Source organism: Alosa pseudoharengus, unplaced genomic scaffold, assembly GCF_046254945.1.
Source record: "Alosa pseudoharengus isolate Yale_2024_CS ecotype anadromous, Long Island Sound unplaced genomic scaffold, YU_APseudo_1.1 YU_APseudo_1.1_scf_45, whole genome shotgun sequence".
Classification (NCBI taxonomy): domain Eukaryota; kingdom Metazoa; phylum Chordata; class Actinopteri; order Clupeiformes; family Clupeidae; genus Alosa; species Alosa pseudoharengus.
Window position 1 is genome coordinate 322,560 of NW_027468804.1, and position 23,207 is coordinate 345,766.

General features: G+C 41.9%; 1 protein-coding gene and 1 long non-coding RNA gene across 2 annotated transcripts in view; one reads left to right on the plus strand and one right to left on the minus strand.

Annotated features, from left to right (window-relative positions):
- Positions 1-7,321, plus strand: part of LOC143103483 (tripartite motif-containing protein 16-like) — a 47,432-nt gene extending 40,111 nt beyond the window's left edge. The window contains exons 7-8 of the mRNA XM_076267263.1: positions 4,789-4,851; positions 5,165-7,321. Of these exons, the coding sequence (XP_076123378.1) occupies positions 4,789-4,851; positions 5,165-5,682 (581 nt within the window). The 3' untranslated portion in view covers positions 5,683-7,321. The remainder of the gene's footprint in view (positions 1-4,788; positions 4,852-5,164) is intronic.
- An 11,506-nt stretch (positions 7,322-18,827) lies between these two features.
- On the minus strand, positions 18,828-20,739 carry LOC143103487 (uncharacterized). The gene is made up of 3 exons (XR_012982834.1): positions 20,349-20,739; positions 19,985-20,161; positions 18,828-19,652 (listed from the first exon to the last, which is right to left on the minus strand). It is a non-coding gene; the product is annotated as an uncharacterized LOC143103487 (long non-coding RNA).
- Positions 20,740-23,207: the final 2,468 nt, after the last annotated feature.

Sequence of the window (23,207 nt, forward strand, 5' to 3'; positions counted from 1 at the left end):
AGCTGTTACAGGAGGGTCTGGCGTCACTTTGTTATGATGCAGTTCCTGCGACGGTCACTCGTCTCTAAATGACTTAACTCCCTCTCCGTGGAAGGCAACTGCAGGATCTGTCTGCAGGCTAAGATCATAGACAGTAAAAGATATGGACAGTCATCACGTAGACGTCAGTCGAAACAGGTGAAGCAAATTTCAACCGTTTCCTATTGGTCGATGAGGCTTTCTGCGCAGGCTCAGGGGACGTAGTGTAATGTAGGCACGTAGTCTGACTCGTGTAACTCTTGTGATAGCTGCACCGAGAGATTGGGTTAATGTAGCCCTTACTTCATTACCACCACGTCTACATTTACTTTTCTTAAATGTCCTAGTTGTTCGTAGATAAATGTGATTTCATATAAACAGCACTCGCCTCATACATAGCCTACTGTCAATCCATCAAAACTTTGCTGAAATGTTGTGGTCTGATGCATTTGTTCTTATCCATAGAATACGGTTATTTTGCTCTTGTGCGATGGTTTAACCCGCTCTGGTCGCATGCTCATTACGTAAATTACGTCACTTTAGCATTGATTTCAGAAAAAAGTTTATTACTCAGCCGGTAAGTCAGTCACGAGGTTATGACGCCAATCACACAATGTTGTATTACTCCGAAAAAAGAAAAAGTTCATATAAAGGCTTAAAGCGCTTCAGCTGTAACGTTTTTGATGTCAAAGTGGCACCAAATTGAATGGGGTTCAATGGGATGGCTAGGTGAAACTGGTCTACTATTTAGTCTCAGATCTGCTATAGTGTCTACACTCTGCGAACGTTTGCCTGCCCCCTTGGCTAAGACTTCCGCGATATTTTAAAGTGCCCATATTTTGGCTATTTTTCAACAAGTTCAAATAGGTCTTTGAGTTCCATAAAACATGTTTCTGAAGTTGTTTGGTGGAAATAGCGTGTAGGAAACGATTGTTACCTACCTCTATTACCCTCTGTTTCAGCCCCTTCCAGAGTGTGCTGTTTTCTGCTGCTCATTACATATTCATGATCTGCAGCTAATTTGGCCACGCCCAAAGCTTCTAGAATCTTTGCCCACGCCCCACTGACTCTTACCACTACTACTACGTTAACCTTCACATGGACATGGCGGCAGTAGTTCAACCATACATGTTCGAACCAGAATCTGATCCTGAAGGAGGGGAGTCTCCTGCACTACCCTAGACTCAGAGAATTCAGCAAGATGCTTCTAAATGGTTAGTGAAACTTTCTATTTTTTTGAAACTTACATAGTCAGTGTTTAGCCCGTGAAAGCTAAGTTAGGGTAGTCTAGCTATCGATAGCTAACGTTAGTGCCAGGTCAGGCACTATTATGAATTATTATTCATTTATTAAACTTAATGAATTTGTATTCACACAGTAGTAAACTATATTGTGCTTCTTGTTCACTAAACGTGAAGTTATGTCTTGTAAACACCCCGCTGCTTCAAGCTTCGCTCGGTTGGCAGATCCTGTAACCTGCTCTAACTTATATTTAATAATGTTAACGTTAGTTTTTTCACTGTACTGAGTGTTCCTAAAGTATGCATTGTGTTCAACCCAGCATGCATCACATCAAGTCAGATCTGAGCAGATATGCATGAAGTCGAACAAGCCTATTGATTCTACATACCGGTAGGCCAGTCATTACTTTTATAACCGCGGGGAAATGTAGCAATGCATTCTGAATCCCTGTTTCTATTCTCCCATGCCGTTGTACACTGAGGGAGAAGTGTGCTTTTATCCCTCAAGATACTTTCTCCTCCTATAATACACTTGTACTTGTAACGAAAGGCAATTGAAAATGTAGTGAAGTAGCAGATTACTGGCTTAAAAAATGTATTGAGTTAAACTAGAAGTACCGTTTTGAAAAAGGAATATGGAAAGTTGCCGTTCCATGAAAAAAATACTTTTTTACTCATGTGCGTTACTTGTAGCGCGTTACTACCCACCCCTGCCCCTACCCTCCTAATGAAGATGAGGGACTCGTCAGTGGGAGGTTGGAGGACTTTAAGATTCAAGCAGCTGGGGACTCATAATGCCACATAACCTTCTTTATACAGTCAGAATCAGCTTTATTGCCCAGGTTTGCGAAAACAAACAATTTGACTCTGGTTAATCTTTGCTCGCAAAGTACAAAACTCACTTAAAGGAACTGTATGTAAGAAATGTATTTCAATTAATCATAAAATGGCCCTGATATGTCACTAGACATTAAGAAATCTTGTTCATTTCAAATATATCACTGACAACAGTAGTCCAGCAGTGAAGTTGCAGCCCTCAACTGATGTTGATGTTGTCATGTTGTGTTTTTGCCTGATGTGCCACCCTCCACCTATCTACTAATCGTGAAGTAGAGGGTGCCATAGTCGTGGACACCTCAACAGGCACATGCAAGATGCAATATGCAATTGAAAAGAGGATGGGAATAGTGCAATATCAGTATAGACTGAGGTTTAAGATTAAATATAAATATAGTGCAAGGCAGTTCAGTGCAATGATAATGCATTAATAACAGTACTGTAACTGTAGAATTGAAGTACACATGAGGTAGATGAGCAGAACAGTGTTGATTGACTTTGTTCAGTGTAAGGGTGGGGGATATTTATGAGTATTCAACAGAGTGACTGCTTGGGGGAAGAAGCTTTGTGTTGGCTGGTTTTGGCGAACAGTGCCTTGTATCGTCTAGGGGAGGGAGGTTGAACAGTTTATGATCAGGATGTGAAATGGTTGATCCCAGGAACCTAAAGGAATCCACATTGGACACTCTGTCATTCTGAAAGGCGAGTGAGGGGTCGGGGGGGGGGCTTCTCCTAATGTCCACTGTCATCTCCAGTCTTCTTGGGATTAAGCTCCAGTAGGTAGTTCTGACGCACCACTGGGCCAGCTGTTCCACCTCCTGCCTATAAACAGACTCATCACCATCCTGGCAGTGGTGTCATCTGCAAAACAGGAGTTTTACAGGTGGGCTCTTTGAGTAGAGGGAGAAGAGCACTGGGGAAAGGACACACCCCTGTGGGCCACCTGTACTGATGGACCGGGTTTTGGATGAGATGCTCCCCAGTCTGACATGCTTCTGCCTGTCAGTCAGAAAGCTGATGATCCACTGACAGGTAGAGGCAGGCCTGAAAACTGGGTGAGCTTTTGATGTAGGAGTTCAGGCATGATGGTGCTGAATGCCGAGCTGAAGTCCACAAACAGGATCCTGGCATACATCTCTGGGGAGTCGAGGTAGTGCAGGATAAATTGCAGTCCTATATTGATGGCATCATCGGCCAACCTGTTTGCCCTGTAGGCAAACTGCAAGGGGTCCAGCAGGGTTCTCGTTATGTCCTTCAGATGGCTCAACACCAGTCTTGCAAAGGATTTCATGACCACAGACGTCAGGGCAATGGGCCTGTAGTCATTAATGTGATGGAGGTGCACAGACACTCAGACAAGAGGGGGACACACTATCAGGTCCTAGAGCCTTCTTGATCTTCTGCTTCTGAAAGAGCCGGCACACTAACCTGGCCCTAGCCAGATGAATGTCGTTCCGCTTAGCTCCGCCTAGCTTCACTCACATCCATCTGGAACCTCTTCCATTGAGAGTGATTTCTCCAACCAACTTTATGGTTTAGCCAATCAGGACGCAGGGCGGGAGTTTCATAGATGTGACATAGCGTAGAAGCGACTGTGAGACTGTTATCAGCGTCACGGGTTGGCTTCATGTGAGTGGTTGAAGTAGCACGTCAATAGATGACGGACAAGTGGCTTATTCAATCATATGCAAGCATTTTTTGATTAGGGTCCAGCCTTCTGAAGCAACACTTCAATGGATGTTCCAGATGGATGAGAGGAGCTAGGCGGAGCGAAATTCATCTGGCTAGGGCCAGGTTACCGGCACACATCCTTCTCACAGACTGTTAATGCAGGTGGGTGGGAGGGGGTTGGGTGTTGAGGGGAAACCTATTGTGCGTGAGGGGTGTGGTAATGGGTGCTTTTCAAACCTGCAGTAAAAGTCATTCAGGTCATCAGACAGTCTGGGATTTTCTGCAGGATGGGGGGATGGTCTCTTGTAATTAGTGACCTGTTGCAGGCCTTTCCAAACTGTTGCAGGGTCGTTGGCTGAGAGGCTGTTTTTTAGCTTCTCACTGTAGCTTCTTTTGGCTGCCCTGATCTCCTTTCTCAGCTTGTTCCTGGCCTGCTTATATAGGTCCCGGTCTCCACTCCTGTAGGCCTCCTCTTTGGCTTGGTGTAGCGTCCTAAGATTGAACCAAGGAGTGAACCCAGGTTTGCTGTTATTGTATGTGCAGAAGGTCTTGGTTTGCACACAGATGCAAAAACTGATATAGGATGTTACCGTATCAGTGAGGTCATTGAGGTCTGTAGCTGCAGCTTCAAAAACACTTCAATTGGTGCAGTCAAAGCAAGCCTGCAGCTCCAGCTTGGATTCCCTTGTCCATTTATTTATAGTCTTTGCCACAGGCTAAGAGGTTTTTAGTTTCTGCCTGCACGTTGGAATGAGGTGAAGCAGACAGTGGTCTGAGAGTCCTAGAGCTTTTAAAACTGTGGTCCAATATGTTTTTGTCCCTGGTGGAAATCTTGACATGCTGTCTGTATTTAGGGAGTTCCTGATTGAGATTGGCACTGTTAAAATCCCCAACAATAATGGCAAGAGAGTCTGAAATCTCTACTGATGTGATTTAAAAATGAGTGTGCTGTCATCAACATATAATGTGTAATATAGTTGCAACTGTTTTATTGCTAGTAAAGTGATATTTTCTGTTTCAGTGTCTGATGTTTCAGTGTCTAATGTTTTTCCTGAACCAGTGACCAGAGAGGAGTTCTTGCAGTGTAGGTTGGACACACACACACAAACACACACATACTGTACACACACACATAGAAATACAGTAACATGTGCAATCACCTAAAGAAACACACATTATAGTAAATACACACACACGTATACGCACACACACGCAATCATACATATGTGCATATGTACACACACACACACACACACACACACACACACAGACACACACAACAATCCACTTGTGCACATGTACACACACACACACACACAGAGAGAGAGAGAGAGAGACACTGTGTAATACTCAAATACAAGTCTAAGTTCACCCTGTTTTCTCTTCTCCTCCATCAGACTCCTGTCACTTCACACTGGATCCAAACACAGCACACAGAACCCTCCATCTGTCTGAGGGGAACAGAAGGGTGGAGAAGAGAGCTGAGCTCCAGTCATATACTGATCATCCAGAGAGATTTTATGTGTGGCCTCAGGTGCTGTGTAGAGAGGGTGTGTCTGGACGCTGCTACTGGGAGGTGGAGTGGAGTGGGCAGTGGGTTTCTATAGCAGTCTCATATAAAAGCATCAGCAGGAAAGGAGGGGGTGTTGAGGGTGGGTTTGGAGGTAATGATCAGTCCTGGAGTCTGCGCCTCTCCGGCTCTGGTTCCCCTTTATGGCACAATAATAAAGAGACTAAACGCCCTCTAGTGGCCAGCTCCAGAATAGGAGTGTATGTGGATCACAGGGCAGGAACTCTGGCCTTCTACAGCATCTCTGACACAATGACCCTCCTGCACAGAGTCCAGACCACATTCACTCACACACTCTACCCTGGGTTTGGGCTAGGCACTGGATCATCAGTGAAGCTGTTGTGACCCACACTGTATACAGCAGGGCAGAAATGTAAAGACCCCAGATACAGATAAGTGCTGTTATCACACACACACACACACACACACACACACACACACACACTGTATATACCAGGACAGTAATGTAAAGACCCCAGATACAGATATATGCTGACCAGATATTAGATCAGACATGCGTGTGGTGGTGAGGCATTACGTGGTGTGGACTAGAAGTGAATATTTATGAGCTTGTAGTTAGGAGATTAAAAAAGATGTTTGATGTATGATGAAATGTAAACTTCTTCTTACAACATGACTGATATGGCTGTACCAAAAGACTTGTACTAAAATCACCAGATCTTATGGTGGATGTTTAATTGTTTTGTTTTTTAAATAATAGATATATATGATCACTACTGTTGATGGCATATATTTTATCTTTGTGAGTAATGTAATCAATTCAATAATCCATGTTTGTTTAGCAAACCTTTTTGTTGATGAGTAATTATCACCCAGAGAGAAGAAATACTCTTTTCTGATTGGCTAGTGGGGTGGCTATGAATTCTGAATAACAGGACACCTAAAAAGGTTATTACCATTCCATATCTACACTCATTGAATGGTAAACGATGGTTGAGCCTGGAAGCAGTGGCAAAATCCGGATGAATGGTCACCCTAGTTGTGACTGTGATAAGAATTAATCTGTGTGTGTGTGTGTGTGTGCATGTGTGTGTATGTGTTTGCATGCGCATGAGAGAGAGAGAGAGAGTGTGTGTGTGTGTGGGCATGTGTCACGACTGTGATAATAATTTATCACAGACATGATTTTGAATTTCCCTGACGGGATCAAAAAGAGTATATACTTATACTGAATTGCCGATAGGAATAAGTTCCTCATGCATGCCCGTCACCAACACTAGATGGCAGTAGAGACCAGTCTTTTAAAGACTGAAGTGCAGTACGCACACCTGAGCTATTGTCATCCACTAGGGAATCGACTTAATAATTCCAGATAAGAATACATAAAAAAGAACAAATAATAACAAAGAAATCAAAGATTTATTTGATTCTGGCTCCATTTATTGAATTACCGGTAGTAAAATAACACAGTGCAATGCAAATGCAATGCATTAAAGATTTAGAAAGGTCATTGTGATCAGGAGTCGTGTATTCTGTGTTTAATGTCAGAGAAGCGTGTTCCTCTCTGTTTGTCCTCATCAGAGAGAGAGAATGAGAGTCGGGAGGCTCAGTGAGACTGAGGCGTGAGATGTGAGATGAGCGATGAGAAGTTGTTTACTCCTAATCCTTCTCTTCACCGTGTGTGATGATGTAGACCAGGTTCTTGTAGTCCAGGTTTCCTGCCACATCAGGAGGGAAGGCAGCAAACATCTGCTCCATCTACACATGACCAACAAGCGACATACACAACTTATACATCACCCAGCATTCCTCCCCAAACATCTGCTCCATCTACACATGACCAACAAGCGAGATACTCAACTTATACTCACCCAGTATTCCTCCCCAAATAAACCAAGAAAAGGACACAGGGTCGAATGTTTCCTTTGCAGAAAAGGAACACAATGTAGGAATTTCTCTTTTTGTCAGGGTTCAACACATTAAGTACCGATAGCACTTAGGGCAGAGGTTCTCAACTTTTTGGGGGCTAAGACACACCAAAGATCAAACCAAAACACCAAGGCACACCAGCTTATGGTTACTGATTGTACAGTATGTCACACACTTTATTATCTAGGCAATAACAGGAGTGCCCATATATTTCTCTATACAGTGTGTTCATGAGCTGGCTTCCCCTTCCTCACAACCAGCGCCCTAGACTTAGCAAGCTTGAATTCCATTCTAGATTTGCAGGCTTGAATTCCATTCTAGATTTGCAGGCTTGAATTCCATCCTAGATTCAGCAGGCTTGAATTCCATCCTAGATTTAGCAGGCTTGAATTCCATCCTGGCCCAGCTGATGAGTTGCTCAAGGCCTTTTAGGCTCCACCTGCAACCTGGTACCGATGCTGTGGTGACCGTGAGGTCATCCATGAATGCCCTTATATGGGGCTGATGGGCATCTGACTTTGTGATTGGTCCTCTGCACTCCACCTCTGCTGACTTCACCAGCATATTCATGGCTAAGGAGAACAGGATCACTGACACTGCGCAACCAGTGATTATGCCCTTTTCCAGACAATGCCATGCGGATGTTAAAAGACAATTCCGGCACAAAATGAACCTAGGTGTTAATAACAAATGTGTACCGAGTTCGACTGTTCGCTGGGATTTATTCTCATGCTAGTCGTATGTGACCAGTTTTATTGCAAACTGCTAATTAGCGTTTAACGCTGGCCTTTGGGACACACGTACAGTAAAAAGAAATCGCTATTTTTATACCACTAAGAAGGCTCAAAATAGTACCACACTTACACAGTAGCATAATGAGGGTCTCTACATGTAAACCGAAGCATTGAGAACTTTGTAAGTATGTGACTATGTAGGCATTCCTCAGGAGGAACTCCGTCATGCGCTGGGAGACAATGCTGAAAAAAAACCTTGCACTCCACGCTTAGGAGTGAGATGACCCTGAACTGCTCGATCCTGCATGAGTTCTCCTCCTTGGGGATCCAGATGCCCTCGGCATATCTCCACTGCTGGGCCACCCTACCTCGTGTCCAGACGATGATCAACCAGAGCCGCTTCAACAGCCTTGGGCTTCTCTTATATACCACATATGGGACTCCGCTGGGAGCTGGAGCTGAGCTGGTTCTTGCCGCTCTGATGACCTCTTCAAGCTCCTTTAGGGTGGGCTCCTTGATGTTAAACTATGAGACTGGATCTGGGGGGGTGATCAGGGTGCTGCATGGGTTGAGCTCCTTCTCCTTTGCAGGGTCGCTGTAGATGGTGCTGAGGTAAGCATCTGCCTCCTCCTGTGTGCAGGTAAGTTGGCCACCTGGTTTCTACCCGAGGATCTTCCTGGTGAACCCCAAAGGGGTTTGCAATGAAGGCAGCGCGCCTCCGAGCTCTCTCCCTGCCCCTTCTTCTGTGCCTCTCTGCCACTCCGTCTGAGAGGGGTGAGTTGTTTCCTCACCATACTACGAAGCTCTGCCAAGCCTGCCTTGTGTGTGTGTGTGTGTGTGTGTGTGTGCGTGTGTGTGCGCGCGTGTGTGTGTGTGTGTGTGTGTGTGTGTGTATGTGCGTGTGTTTTTGTGTGTGTGTGTGTGTGTGCGCGTGTGTGTGTGTGTGTTTGTGTGTGTGTCTGTGTGTTTGTGTGTGTGTGTGTGTGTGTGTGTGTGCGCGTGTGTATGTTTATGTGTGTGTGTGTGTGTGTGTGTTTGTGTGTGTGTGCCTTTTCCTCCTCCCTTGTCTGCTTGTACTGGCGTTCCAGCCATTTTAGTTCCTGTCGCAGCTGGCTGATCTTCCCATCGATTCGGGCCTCCGTCGCCTCTGCCCCCCCCCCCCCCCGTGGTTCCTTCATGCCAAACCTTTCTGCAGCACTGCTGATGATCATAGTGCACATGAGCCGCAGCATCTGGTCGGCATCCCCTCTGGTTGTAGGACTGAGGGCTAGGTCCACGTCCTCATCAAATTGGCACCACTCTCTTTCCTTGTTGGCAGCGGGCCTTTTTATCCAGCGATGCTCTGAATGCCTGTCCTGGGGTGTGGGTGTTGGTGCGTGGAGGGACCACTGGGGGCACTGTGCTCTGAATGCCTGTCCTGGGGTGTGGGTGTTGGTGCGTGGAGGGACCACTGGGGGCACTGTGGGGTGACTCCTGGCCTGGCTCCTCCTCCGTCTCACTAAGAACTGGTCCTGTGTGTTGCACCACCTGCTTCCCTGTCAGGCTGGTGGATCTTCAGGCCATGCCGGTTCTTGCAGACCTTGCCACAAATACAGATTGCGTTCGTAGTCGTTGTTCTGTTAGCCTGGGTTGTTGCCTGTCTATCCATCCTGTTGGGGTGCCCCCACCCCCCACCCTGGGGATATTTCTGTGAGGCTTTCCGTAGCGTGTTCTCAACCTTTTTGGGGCTAGGGCACACCAAAGATCAAACCAAAACGCCAAGGCACACCAGCTTATGGTTACTGATTGTACAGTAAGTCACACACATTATCTAGGCAATAACAGGAGTGCCCATATGTTTCTCTATACAGTGTGTTCATGAGCTGAGACCACAGTGATATATTCTCATATGATGTTGATTGAGTTGAAATGACAGACAATTCTGTGTAAATCTCTTGTAAAAAACTCATTACTAATATATATAACTTGCATACATAACTCATTATAGGCCTATGTATTGGATCTTAGTGGTGCATAAAATGCATCACTTTTTAATTAAATAATGAAAATCACACGTGGTCTCTCTTGTAGCAGTTATTTCGGAACATACATGTAATAAAGTATGAAAATGTTGAGAGCTGAGATTAGCGCACAATAAGAAAAACACTCTTAGTAATGTTTGATTTTGTCAGTTTGACTGTTGCCAGTTTCTAGAATTAAGACCAAACTATCTTCAGATGCTCTCTGCTAATAGATCAAATGCAGTTCCTCAGATGTGCTTTGCAGTTTCATTATCCTATTTTGTGATTTTTATGTCTTTTAATTATTCTTAAATATAAAAAAAAAAAAAAAAAAAATCACTGTTGGGAATAGGATTTGGATGGACTCTGACTTGCCAGACTTCATGGAGACTGAGACAGACTTGAATACTCTTCTTTTGGAGCTCAAGAGCTCAACTGCAAATATGAAATTATTTGTCATCTGCCTGTGTCGCTGGGGGAAATCTGCAGTTATAAATACAAATGCTGATGCCCACAACTTCTCCAGACCACAAAACTGCCATCAGCCCACATGACTGTGTGTGTGTGTGTGTGTGTGTGTGTGTGTGTGTGTGTATGTGTGTGTGTTTGGGTGTGTTCTTTTTTTGTTAAAATAACCTCGGTCTTGATTTATTGCTCCTAGGCTACAGCTCCGTTTGTTACTCGTTGCTGTGCAGACTTTGAGGTAGTACAACACATCTCCATTAGATGGCCCATTACAGCTGATATCCATGCCCTGCAGGCGTCTGTGCATGCATTTCGTCAGTTCTCAATTGGTGGGTTTACATATAGATTAATGCTTCCTGAATTTTTTCACTCTTTTTGAGAAAAATATGGTAGAGTTTACTTTCCTTTCAAATTTGTGATGTTTTCTTATTTCCTTATACGTGGGGAAACTCAAAGATTAAAGCAATAAAGCAGCCTAGACCTACAGCTGACGTCAGTGGGCTATTTTACAATAGGTCAAACCTAAATACATGCAGCTTCTCATGTTATTCTTCATGATTAACAAAAGTGTGCGGGCACTTTGACCCTGATCTGCACGCAACAAGGAAGCTGTGAGATTATGGCAAGCGATTTTATCATTTACCCGCTAAGTTTGACTATCTGGAATTAACATTGTAGATATCAACAACGTCTTTCTGACTAGTCGCAATTACATTTTGGATAGTTGGAATCAGGCTTGGAATTTCACCATTTTAGGGGCAAGGCCACTTGGCCTTCAGTTGGGCATATTTGGTGGGGGGCACAAAGGCCACATGTCAGGGCACCAAGGCCAAAGTTAACTATACAGTAGTATGCTATAAAAATGATCAAAGTTGTATTCACTGCAGTAGACCTGCATCACTGTATGAAACATTACAAAAACATAAAACATGACATATTACATATAACTGTAAATCATCTGATCATCTAATATTTTCAGATATCTAGGCTATATTTAACATTTATTTTATATTTTGGCCTGTTATGAAATCATGTATTGAACAATTTAAGCACAGCTCAGCTTTAAGAAACTCAAATAGTCTAGATGCATGCTTAGCATTTTGTGATCATTAAGGCTATTTTCACAAACTCTTATAGTCAGCCGTCCTCTGATTTACCGATATCTAGGCGACATTTGTAATATTTATTTTGTATTTGGCCCGTTATGAAATAATGTGGAACAATTTAAACACAGTGTAAAACTTAAATCCCAAATTTGGAGACATCCATGTATGTTGAAATTTACTGCAAATTCAAAACGGGATTAGTCTGGAACGGCTAACTGTACAGGGGACTGCTTTACACCTTTCTGTTCGGTAAGGTCTGCTGTTTATTCTGATATATGGTTTGTCATATGTTAAACGAAGGGTTCGTGAAGTATTCCACCGAGATGAATGGGTAGGGAGATGGACGCAAAACCTTCAGTAGAATTTATGATTAAATTGAATATTATTTACTTTTCTCGCGAACCGTTCACCACAGCAATTAGCGGCTAATATCGTTTCAAAGCGGAGAAAAAGCTCTTTCATGTGATACTTGTGATGTCTGTGTGATGAGTAGGCTACTTCGCGAGTAGTTCAACTAAGAATGGGTTAATTTGGACGCACTTTCTTTCTTGCGTTGTCACTTTCTCCACTGCGTAATTTGCGCTGCGAATGCTAAGATTATTTTGACAGGCCATAGGCTAAATATATATCGCTATTCAAAGGACGCAAAGCAGAATATTTAAAGAAGGGGGCACCAAGGCCACCGTGGCCTGTAAACCTCTGATTTTCAAAGGGGCGTCACGGCCAACGCAAGGGGCTACGACGGCCATGGCCGTCGTGGCCGCCGTGAAATTCCTACCCTGGTTGGAATTGTCATTCAAGATATCTGTAACGTAATTGTGACTAGTCGAAACGTCAGATAGAGATATCTGTAATTTAGTTTTGACTAGGCAAAACTGAATTACAGATATCTGTCATCACGTCATTGAAAACAACATTCAACTCGTCACACATCTTAAATGGCAATTGCAGATATCTTTAATTCAGTTTTGACTAGGCAGAATGAAAGGTGAAGATATCTCAAACGTCATTATGACTAGTGCAAATTATTGTGCAAGACGTTGCTCTTTAGTCCCGTAGCAGAGCCCGTCTAGATTTCTAGGCTAGAGCCCATCTACTTTGACATTCTGTCAGCTAATTTCCCCTCCCCAACATAATCAAAGAAAAAGTGGGCTTATTTCCTTATTTCTATGAATGGAAGAAGAATAAGCAGGCTGTAATGTCGTAGCCTACATAAATTAGTAGGCCTAGGCTACTAAATGCACCAGCACCATCTACAGGAAATTCCATTCATAATGGTGTTGGCTGTAGGCCTAATCGAAAAAATCAAAGCAACATTGAATCATCAATTCTTGCTGCCAGCTCCTGTCTTGCATAGGCTGCAGCATTAAAAAGACGATTAAAAACTCCTTCGCCCTCTGGCTGCTCTGACATGGTGTTAATTAGTGCTAATTACAAAGTTAACAGTTAACAGGTGCTATGTGATTTGATGATTTGAACAACAACACGCTCTTCTCCCGCCTAAAGTGGGATGCGGGCCTAATTTGCATAGTAATACAGATATCTCTAACATCATTTCGCCTAGTCAAAACTCTAATTTAAGATATCTATAATTACATTTTGACTAGGCAGAATGAAAGTTATAGATATCTCCAATTTCAGATATCTCTAATCAAAACTCATTCAAGATATCTATAACTTGATAATAGATATCTACAATCAAATAATGACTATCCCTAACTCCAGTTTGAGATATCTATAACGTCATTTTGACTAGTCAAAATTCCATTTACAGATATCTACAATGTCATTTCGCCTAGTCAAAACTTAATTCAAGATATCTGAAAAGGAACATGTAGATATCTTGAATTGAAGTGAATTAAAGATATCTTCAACTGGAGTTATGACTAGTCAGAATCAAATTGTAGATATCTCTAACTGGAATTACAGATATCTACAATTCAATTGCAGATATCCGTAATTCACATAGTGGATATCTGCAACTGAATTGTAGATATCCGTAATGATAAACCCCATAGAAATGAATGGCAAATGTGGCGTCATTTGTCCTAGGAAGAATGTCTTTGTAGTACAGCGGCTAAGGCCAGATTTTTACCTGAATCGTTCAGTTTTTGCAGAAAGCACGAAACTTGGTACAGGTATAGTACTACCCCTAGTGATCAAAAATTGAAATGGACCCCAACACATAGCGCCCCCTAGTGGCCCCTATCTTGACTTCAAATATGGCCACCAAAATATGCCCTTTTTTTCTACATTTATAATGCTATGCTGCTTTTAACACATAATATGACATGTCTACAGCCATCTTTCAGCATTATGAAATACATTATGAGACAATCATGCATAATTAAAATGGCAGACATGTTAGATTTTAAGTAAGTAGCCATACATTCTGACACTGAGTCTATCCTAAAGTTAGATAAATTAGTACATACACCCAGTCATAGTTAGATAAATTAGTACATAACCCAGTCCAACTCATCCTACTGTTAGCCTAATTCAATTGAGGTGGGTGGGGCCAATTAGCATATGCTAAAGTTTCTTTTAAGGCTTAGTGATTGTTTGAAAAGGTCTATTTTGTTTTATTGTAGTATAATATTTTGCATCCCATAAAATGATTATGCCTGTCAATGAAGCTAATTTAAATATGTAATACCTTATGAGTTTAGCTCCCTCCTGACACATTAGTGCTCATGCTAGTCAGTGAACCAGCACTTTTAGGACACTTGCTAGTGCGTTCAGCGCCAAGTCTGGTGGAAACACCAAATGCTTAAGACAGGTAAAGTTGAGTATCGTCCGCATAGCAGTGATAATCAAATTCATGGGAGCGAATGGTCTCACCCAAGGAAGTGTGAAAATAGAGAAAAGTAGGGGCCCTAATACTGATCCCTGATGCACACCTGTGGTGAGGTCATGTGCCCTTTAAGGTAGGATTTAAACAAGTCAAGGCTTGTAAGTAAGACAAGTCAGACTGCATAGGGTCTAGCAGGTTGTTCTGATATAGTAAGTCCAAGACTTGCTTGAAGACCATTCTCTCCAAAAACTTTGACAAGAAAGGAAGAAGGGAGATAGGTCTGTAAAAACAGGAATGTTAGAGGTGGTGGCAAATGATACATTTTCCATCTTTATCCTCCTTGACTGATTTTTCACTAGTTTCACATTTGGCTAGGGTCAGTGTCACTACTGGTAGCATAAGCCAGTACCTGGAGCCTACAAACGTTGCACAGTCCAACTTCTCCAGAATGGCACACCAATACGTTCCATTGCCAGAAGGATTGCTCTGTCTCCCAGCGCAGTCTCAAGAGCATGTAGGAGATTCCAGTAGACAGTTGCTCAAGGAGAGCTGGGCAGGATGGTAGAGGGTCCTTAACCCAGCAGCAGGACCAGTATCTGCTCCTTTGTGCAACAACAAACAGTAGGAGCCCTGCCAGAGCCCTACAAAATGACCTCCTCCAGGCCGCTGGTGTGAATGTCTCTGACCACACTGTCAGACTTCATGAAGGTGGCCTGAGGGCCCGATGGCCTCTGGAAGGACCTATGCACACTGCCCAGCACTGTGCAGCTCAATTGGCATTTGCCATAGATTACAAAATTGGCAGGTTCGCCATTGACGCCCTGTGCTTTTCACAAATGAGACCAGGTTCACCCTGAGCACATGTGACGTTTAAAGATGTCTTGGAGAATGTAATGCTGCCTGCAACATCATTCAGCATGACTGGTTTGGTGGTAGGCCAGTGATGGTCTGGGGAGGGATATCCTTGGAAGGACGCACACACCTCTACGGGCAAGACAACTGCACCCTCACTACTCTTAGGCATCAGGATGAAAACTTCAGACCCATTGTCTGACCCTGTATTGGTGCAGTGGGACCTGGTGCACAACAATGGCTGGACACATGTAGCGAGAATGTGCAGGCAGTTCCTTGAGGATGAAGGCATTGATACCATTGACTGTCCCCCCAACACTCCCCTGACTTAAATCCGATTGAACACCTCTGGGACATTATATTTTGGTCCATCCAACACCGCCAGGTTGCACCACCAACTGTCAAGGAGCTAAGTGATTCCCCAGGACACCATCCGCCATTTCATTAGGAGCATGCCCCGATGCCATCAAGCATGTCGAGGCCATACGAACTACTGAGTACCATCATGAGTTGCTGGGCTGAAATTCAAGCAAAATGGACTAGCTTGCCGTTTGTTCCTAACATATTACCCAGTCCATATCAGTTTGAATCCTACCTCACAGGATGCTCGTTTAACGTATCATGGCTTGGACATCTGTCCGCACCTCACCATCCCACCACAGGGGTCCCCCAGGGCTCAGTACTGGGCCCCCTTCTCTTTGCTATCCACAACACTTCTTTGGGACAGATTGTACATTCGCACAGCTTCTCATACCACTGCTATGCAGATGACACATAGCTTTATCTGTTCTTTCCACCTGATGAGCCCTTGGTCTCGACACGGACCACGGATTGCCTCTCAGACATCTCTTCATGGATGAAGGCACACCACCTCCAGCTAAACCTCTCAAAAACAAACTGCTGGTCCTCCCAGCTAAACCTACTGCTCCCATCTACTCGAATGCCCTCATACAGGCATTATATGCTACCCCCAGACCGTTGCGCTCTTCAAACAAACATTGTCTAGCTCTGCCACCGGTACGCTCAGGTCAATCCAAACTTTTTTTATCTGTTGTTCCTCGTTGGTAGAACGCGCTACCAGTTCCTACTAGAGCAGGGACATCCCTCTCCATCTTCAAAAAACTCCTGAAGACCCAGCTCTTCAGAGAATATCTTCTCTCGTAGCACTACTTACAACTAGCTAATTCTAGAACTTACCACCTGACTTGACTGTATAAAAACAGTACTCACTTATGCACTCTTCCCTATTGTACTCTACCTTTTTGAATTGTTTTAAATTGTTCTAGAATTGTTGAGAGAATTGTTTTAAAAGCGTTAAACTGTTTATCAGGTTGTAAGGCGCTTTGGCTAAATATGCGTCAGCCTAATGTAATGTAGATATCCAGCATGATGTTTTTCCCCATTGAAATCTGATGTGTTTTATTTTTTAAAGTGTATATTTTTTTTGAGCAGTGTATAGTAAGTAAGAGTTAAGGTTTGCTCAGAAAGAGAAGAAGGTAGAATAAGAATATATTGATGATGTAGGTAGTTACTTCAATTAACCAAGATATAGAATAATTGGCTTATTTTCTTACACATAGTGGCCATATTGGAATCTTACCAGATTGTACTTGATGCCTTGTATATTATTGAGGTTGTCATGTGATAAAATGACTGTTCAAACTTTTAAATTGTTTTTGAATGATATTTCTATCATGAATAACAATAGAGATGGTCTATATTTTCACATTTGGTATCCTCCATATTGGATTTCAAAATGGCCAACATCAATTTGATCACTAGGGGTAGTAGTATAACTGTGCCAAGTTTCATGCTTTCTGCAAAAACTGAACAATTCCGGTGCTTAGCCGCTGTACTATTGTGGATATCTGAAATGACAATTATGGATAGGAAGAATTCAATTGCGGATATCTAAAATGTTCGTTTTGACTAGGCAAAACTGAATTACAGATATCTGCAATACATATCCAGTGAAATGTTAAAATCGCTTGCCATAGTTAGATAGAAGAAACGAAAGTGAAAGACAATTGTTACTCAGCAGCTTCTCGTAGGCTAGCGTTTGTTAGCACGTAAGGGAAATGGCAGAGGCGATTTCAATTAACGAAGACATTTTAATGTGCTCGATTTGTTTGGATCTACTAAAGGATCCAGTGACTCTTCACTGTGGACACAATTACTGCACGGGCTGCATTAAGGGCTGCTGGGACCAGGAAGACCAGAAGGGAGTTTACAGCTGCCCACAATGCAGACAAACATTCGCTCCAAGACCCGTTTTAAACAAAAACTAGATGTACCGCAGAGCGGTACAAAATATGACCGCCGCCCAGTCCAGCACATTTTTTCCACAAAAAGTAATCACGCTGAAAGGCCTATATGATTCTAACTGTCTCACTAAATTGCATTATCCACACTCAATTCTCACTGGTATCTGCTAGACAACAAGTCCCAAAACATGATTAGTTCATAGATTTCACATGTAAAATTAATTTTATACAACCCCACCTCCATCTTGCCTGTTCATAATTCTGAGAAATTCTTGATTGTTTGTGTTATGTTTATGTTGTGTGTGTGTGTGTGTGTGCGTGCTTGTGTGTGTGCCTGCGTATGTATGAGGGGCCGTGCAAGACATTATTCATACTGCCTCTCTCACATACATACATTCTCCTCTCACATACATACATTCTCCTTTCACATACATACATTCTTTGTGTTCTCACATACATACATTCTCCTCCCACGTACATACATTCTCCTTTCACATACATACATTCTTTGTGTTCTCACATACATACATTCTCCTCCCACGTACATACATTCTCCTTTCACATACATACATTCTTTGCTCTCACATACATACATTATCCTCTCACATACATACATTCTCCTTTCACATACATACATTCTTTGTGTTCTCACATACATACATTCTCCAGGAAGTGACATCAATATTGAGGGAAGTGACATATCAGGAAATACTTTGCAGGACATTATTCCTATTGTTCCTACTTTTCCTAATTTGTTGCTCAGTATGATGTTATTCAAAGCCTTCAGGTGTACTTTTCAAGTGCTGTTTTTGTGTTGTATTTTGTTGGTATGTGCCAATGAAGATGATATTAGGCATTTTGGTGATGTTTTACGATGTGCTGAGGACATACAAAGGGGAGGTGTGGATTCTTTTGTGCATGAGAGGTTGTATGGGGAACTCTCTGATCACGTGCACACTTTATCAGGATTGTTGTCAATCAAGATCTGCTGAAGACAGAGAAGCAATCAGGGCCGTGGAGTCCTTGTATGGATTTCTTAATTTTCTGGTTACTGCTCATGAAAATAGACAGAGAACAGAGTCTGAAAATATACACATACTTATGCCACCAACTCTAATGACTGGCCGTCAAGGCAGGCATCAATACAGTATTTCAAGACCTCAAATTCTTCACCTACTATCACTTGGAATGAATTGGCAGTCCATTATTATTTAACGGTGCCCCGGTTTAACATTAAGTTAATGTAAAATAACAACATTAATTTCCTGTAAACTAAAAGGAAACAACTGGCAGGATTTCCAGGAGCTTCCCGTTGTTTAACGGCAGACTACCATAACATTAAATTCCTGTTAAGTATATAACATAATTGTGATCCTCCACGTTAGTTACACAACAGGTCTTTAATTTTTTACAATTACAGGACACAAGTGCCATATATTGAGTTCATCCACTCTCAAATCAACATTTTAAAGATAAAAATCCATTTTTTCACATCAGTTACTTATTTGTAGTTTAACAGATATTTTATTTCACAGCACTTACTTGACAGTCTAACAGTAAAGTAATCTTTTGAAAGATGAAGGGACATGAAGCAAGATAATAGTAAATAGTAATTTAGGAAAATGTAGACTGACTATAATCGTATTTCAGGATCAGGGAATAATACAGAAGAATTATCATGGAAAATAAAAACATTGCATTAGGCTCGTGTATCATGTATGAATGTAAAATGTAGATACATAGTAGCATTTTGAAAATCAGATTTCAAAGAACAGGCAATAAGACACAGAGGAATTACAATGGAAAACAAATACATTGCATTAGGCCCGTTTAAAATGTAGACACGCTATCTAGTAGTATTTTGAAAATCGTATTTCAAAAAACAAGGAATAAAAACATTGCATTAGGCTTGTGTATCACATATGTATGTAAAATGTAGACATGTTATCTACAGTAGTACTATTTCAAAATCAAATAAGATACAGAATAATTATCACAGATATTTATCAATTATCAATATCATTGCATCGCATTGGGCTTGTGTACATGTGAGAATGAATAAACTGACAGATTATGTCCAGAAGAATTTAAAGTACAGAGATGAGTATAAATGATAATCAGGGAGGAAATCAAGTAACATTCATGAGAAATCAAGTAACATTCACTTTACTTATTAGTGATTGTTCTTAGGCTTCTTCTGGTACTTTTCTCTGTGAGAGAGAGAAAGAGAAAGAGAGCAAGAGAGAGAGAGGTACACTAGGATTCATGTAGAGGAAAATTGTGCCAAAGTGAATAAATCGGATGTGAATTTGTAACATTAACACACTTTCTCAAAATGAAATTAACTGACATTTATTACTTACTGTAACTGCATTTATATTTGATTTAATCAGTTGTATGAAGTAGAAGTATAATGTTCTGTGGCAGAGGGTGTAATCCTGTATAGTAGTGCTTATAACTACATAGTAGACTACTACACAACCCCCCCAATACATACCACACATAAAACAAATTCTGGTTCGAAAGTGTGACATGAACTTACCTCTCTGGATAATTTCAAGGGTGCACGCTGCCTCCTCCTGATATTGCAGATTCAGAATGTAGAAGGTGGAGAAACATGTCGCAAGGCCTGTTAGAAATGTGGCGAGGTTGGACCCTTCACAAACGATTAAGGATTCAATGCTGACCATCCACTTTTGATGATTACCTTGTCGTTCACCTGAAAAAAATAATTTATCATATTCAATTTAAGATATAGATCCACATGTCAACTATGATTAGATTCCTTTTAGGATTTTGTCCAAACAAAATTCAAAACAGAAAAAAAACATTTAGTGTTAAAAAGTTGATTTAAATATGTATATGTGATCATTATTACTCTAGTGAATGAAAACAAACATACCTACCGGTAGTAATATCAGGCGAGGTGTCACAGATAGGCTTGGAAGACTCAACATCAGCTTCAGTCGCACATCCCTTAGCAAAAGAAAAGAAAGGCACTCAACAACTCTTCATGATGTGTGTGTGTGTGCGTGTGTGAGAAAGTGAATGTAATCTCTGTGAGTGTGTGTGTGTATGTATGTAAGGAGTGAGTGAATGTGAGAGTTGTCTGCAAGGTGAGTATGAAAGGTGTGTGTGTGTGTGTCTGCCGTTGAATGATTAAAAGTGATGAGGCGGGTGTGATAAGATGTTTGTGTGAGGAATGTGTGTGCAAAGTGAGGGTGCTTGCTTTTGAAATTGTGTCTGTCTTATCAAAACCACATTGTTTATGGTTTCTATATATGTGCGTCTTAAGACCTAGATAGATAAATAGATAGATAGATAGATACTTTATTGATCCCCAGGGGAGACCTGCATGTCTCTTACATTTCATTTGACAATCTGGAACACAGCATGGAAGGTCTATATTGGGTATATTGTCATGCAATTTAGGTATGGCTCACATAAATAGACGTAGTGGACTGATGCCCACATATCTGACATGTAAACATCTTCCTGTTGCATGCCGCTAGCTCAAATGAACTCAGGAGGAATACCATACGCGTGTCATGCAACCACCTCTGCTATGGAGAGCTAGCTAGGCTACTAACTAGCATTAGCTTTCTAAACTGTCAACTGAAGGACTTAACACAACTTTAAGTAATTACCAGCACGGGCGAAATCCATGCATACAAGTAAACACTGAAAGCAGCAGTCAACACTGATCCGTTTGTGCCATATTGTTTATTTGGCCACTGGTTTATTAAACTGATGATGCTAAGCAGACTTAGCTAGCAAGCACGTGTTATAGCAGGTAAATCACGCGAGTTAAACTTTCAAAAACTACGCATACCCTACACATACCAATACATTTAGATGGCTTCAGATTGCAATGAAGAAACGAAAAATTTGATAACGAAAACGATAACGCATGGCTTAAAAAGGGCGAAAGCGCGGTCTTGGCTAGCTGAATAGCACTGCTACTAACTTCGTTTCAGCAGGGTAACATTCAGAGATGTTGTATTATACAACTTGTATAAACATGACGAGTGTGGTTTCAAACGTTGTATTTCTGGTCAAAGATGACAGATAAACTCACCTTATTGTGTTGATGGGTTTGGGTATGATTCCAACGTATCGTCGTCTTCTCTCAGCAGACAGCTTCCAATCACCAGAACGAAGGTAACGTTAATAGATAACAGGAAGTACTTGTGTTCCAGAATAAACATTACGGTGTTACAGTGTTGGAGCCTGATTTTACACATTTGTCTTACTAATGACCAGAAAGTCCTGTTTATTAAAGGAACCCGGTGAATAATGTTGGAATCTGGGTGTAAATTTACAGAAACTTTTTACAGTGAGAACACATCGGGCCTTTTCAGCCAATCACTTCGTGCTAAATGGCTGGCCATCCGTTTCCACTATACTCCTTCCGTTTCCACTATACTTTCTCACACACACATACATACATTCTTCTCACACATACCTACATTCTTCTCTCATATGCATATATTCTCTTTAGAGTAAAAACTATGAATGTATATGAAAGGAAGAGTAAAAATACATGTATGTGAGAGGAGAATGTATGTATGTGAGAATGAGAATACATGTATGTGAGAGGAGAATGTATGTATGTGAGAATGAGAATACATGTATGTGAGAGGAGAACGTATGTATGTGAGAATGAGAATACATGTATGTGCGAGGAGAATGTATGTATGTGAGAGGAGAATGTATGTATGTGAGAGTGAGAATGTATGTATGTGAGAGGGCCAGAATGAATAATGTCTTGCACGGCCCCTCATACGTATGTGCCTGTGCATGGAAGCGTACATATGTCTACTGTGTGAGTATATGTCATACGTATGATTACTGTGAATGTGTGTGTGTGCGTGTGTATCTGTTTGTGCACATGTGTGCACATGAAATGGGTTAACATGACCCCTGGAGGCAAATATACGGAAAAAAAATGGTCATCCTAGGCCCTACAGTTCTCAAGATATTCACAGAGAACTGTGTCTGGCCTACCCTCCTTTCGGGGGGTCCAGTCCAGCGGGGGGGCTACAGATCAAAACGAAAAATGACGGTTCCATGCTATCCATGTGGGGGTACATGCCCACCAAGTTTTGTGTACCCCGGTCTTTCAGTGTCCCGGGAATCCTTGTTGGTGTACGTCACTAAATGTACACATAAATTATTTTATTGTAAGGCCCCCCATGAACGAAAGTACACAAAACTTGGCATGCATTCGGAGGGTGTCATAATGATCCTACACTTTCAATTTCGTGCAGTTTTGACCATGTCAGCCAGAGATATTGTGATGAAAACACCTACATTTTTGCTTTTTAATTTTTAACTAGGTGGCACTATACATGAAATAAGTGGTAATGGGATGGGTTGACATGGCCCCTTGAGATCAACATACAAAAAAAAGGTGGACCTCCTAGGCCCTACGGTTCTCGAGATATTCACAGAAAACTGTCTCCGGCCACCTACAGGCCAGTTGGTGTATAGTAACATAAATTAATTTATTGTGTGGCCCCCCATGAACGGAATTCCACGAAACTTGGCGTGCATTCAGAGGGTGTCATAATGATCCTACACTTCCAATTTCGTGCAGTTTTGACTATGTTAGGTCACAGATACCTGCGATTACAACACCTCATTTTTACTTTTTTAGGTTTAACTAGGTGGCGCTATACATGAAATGAGTGGTTATGGAATGGGTTGACATGGCCACTTGAGATCAACTTACCAAAAAAAAATCGTCCTCCTAAACCTTACGG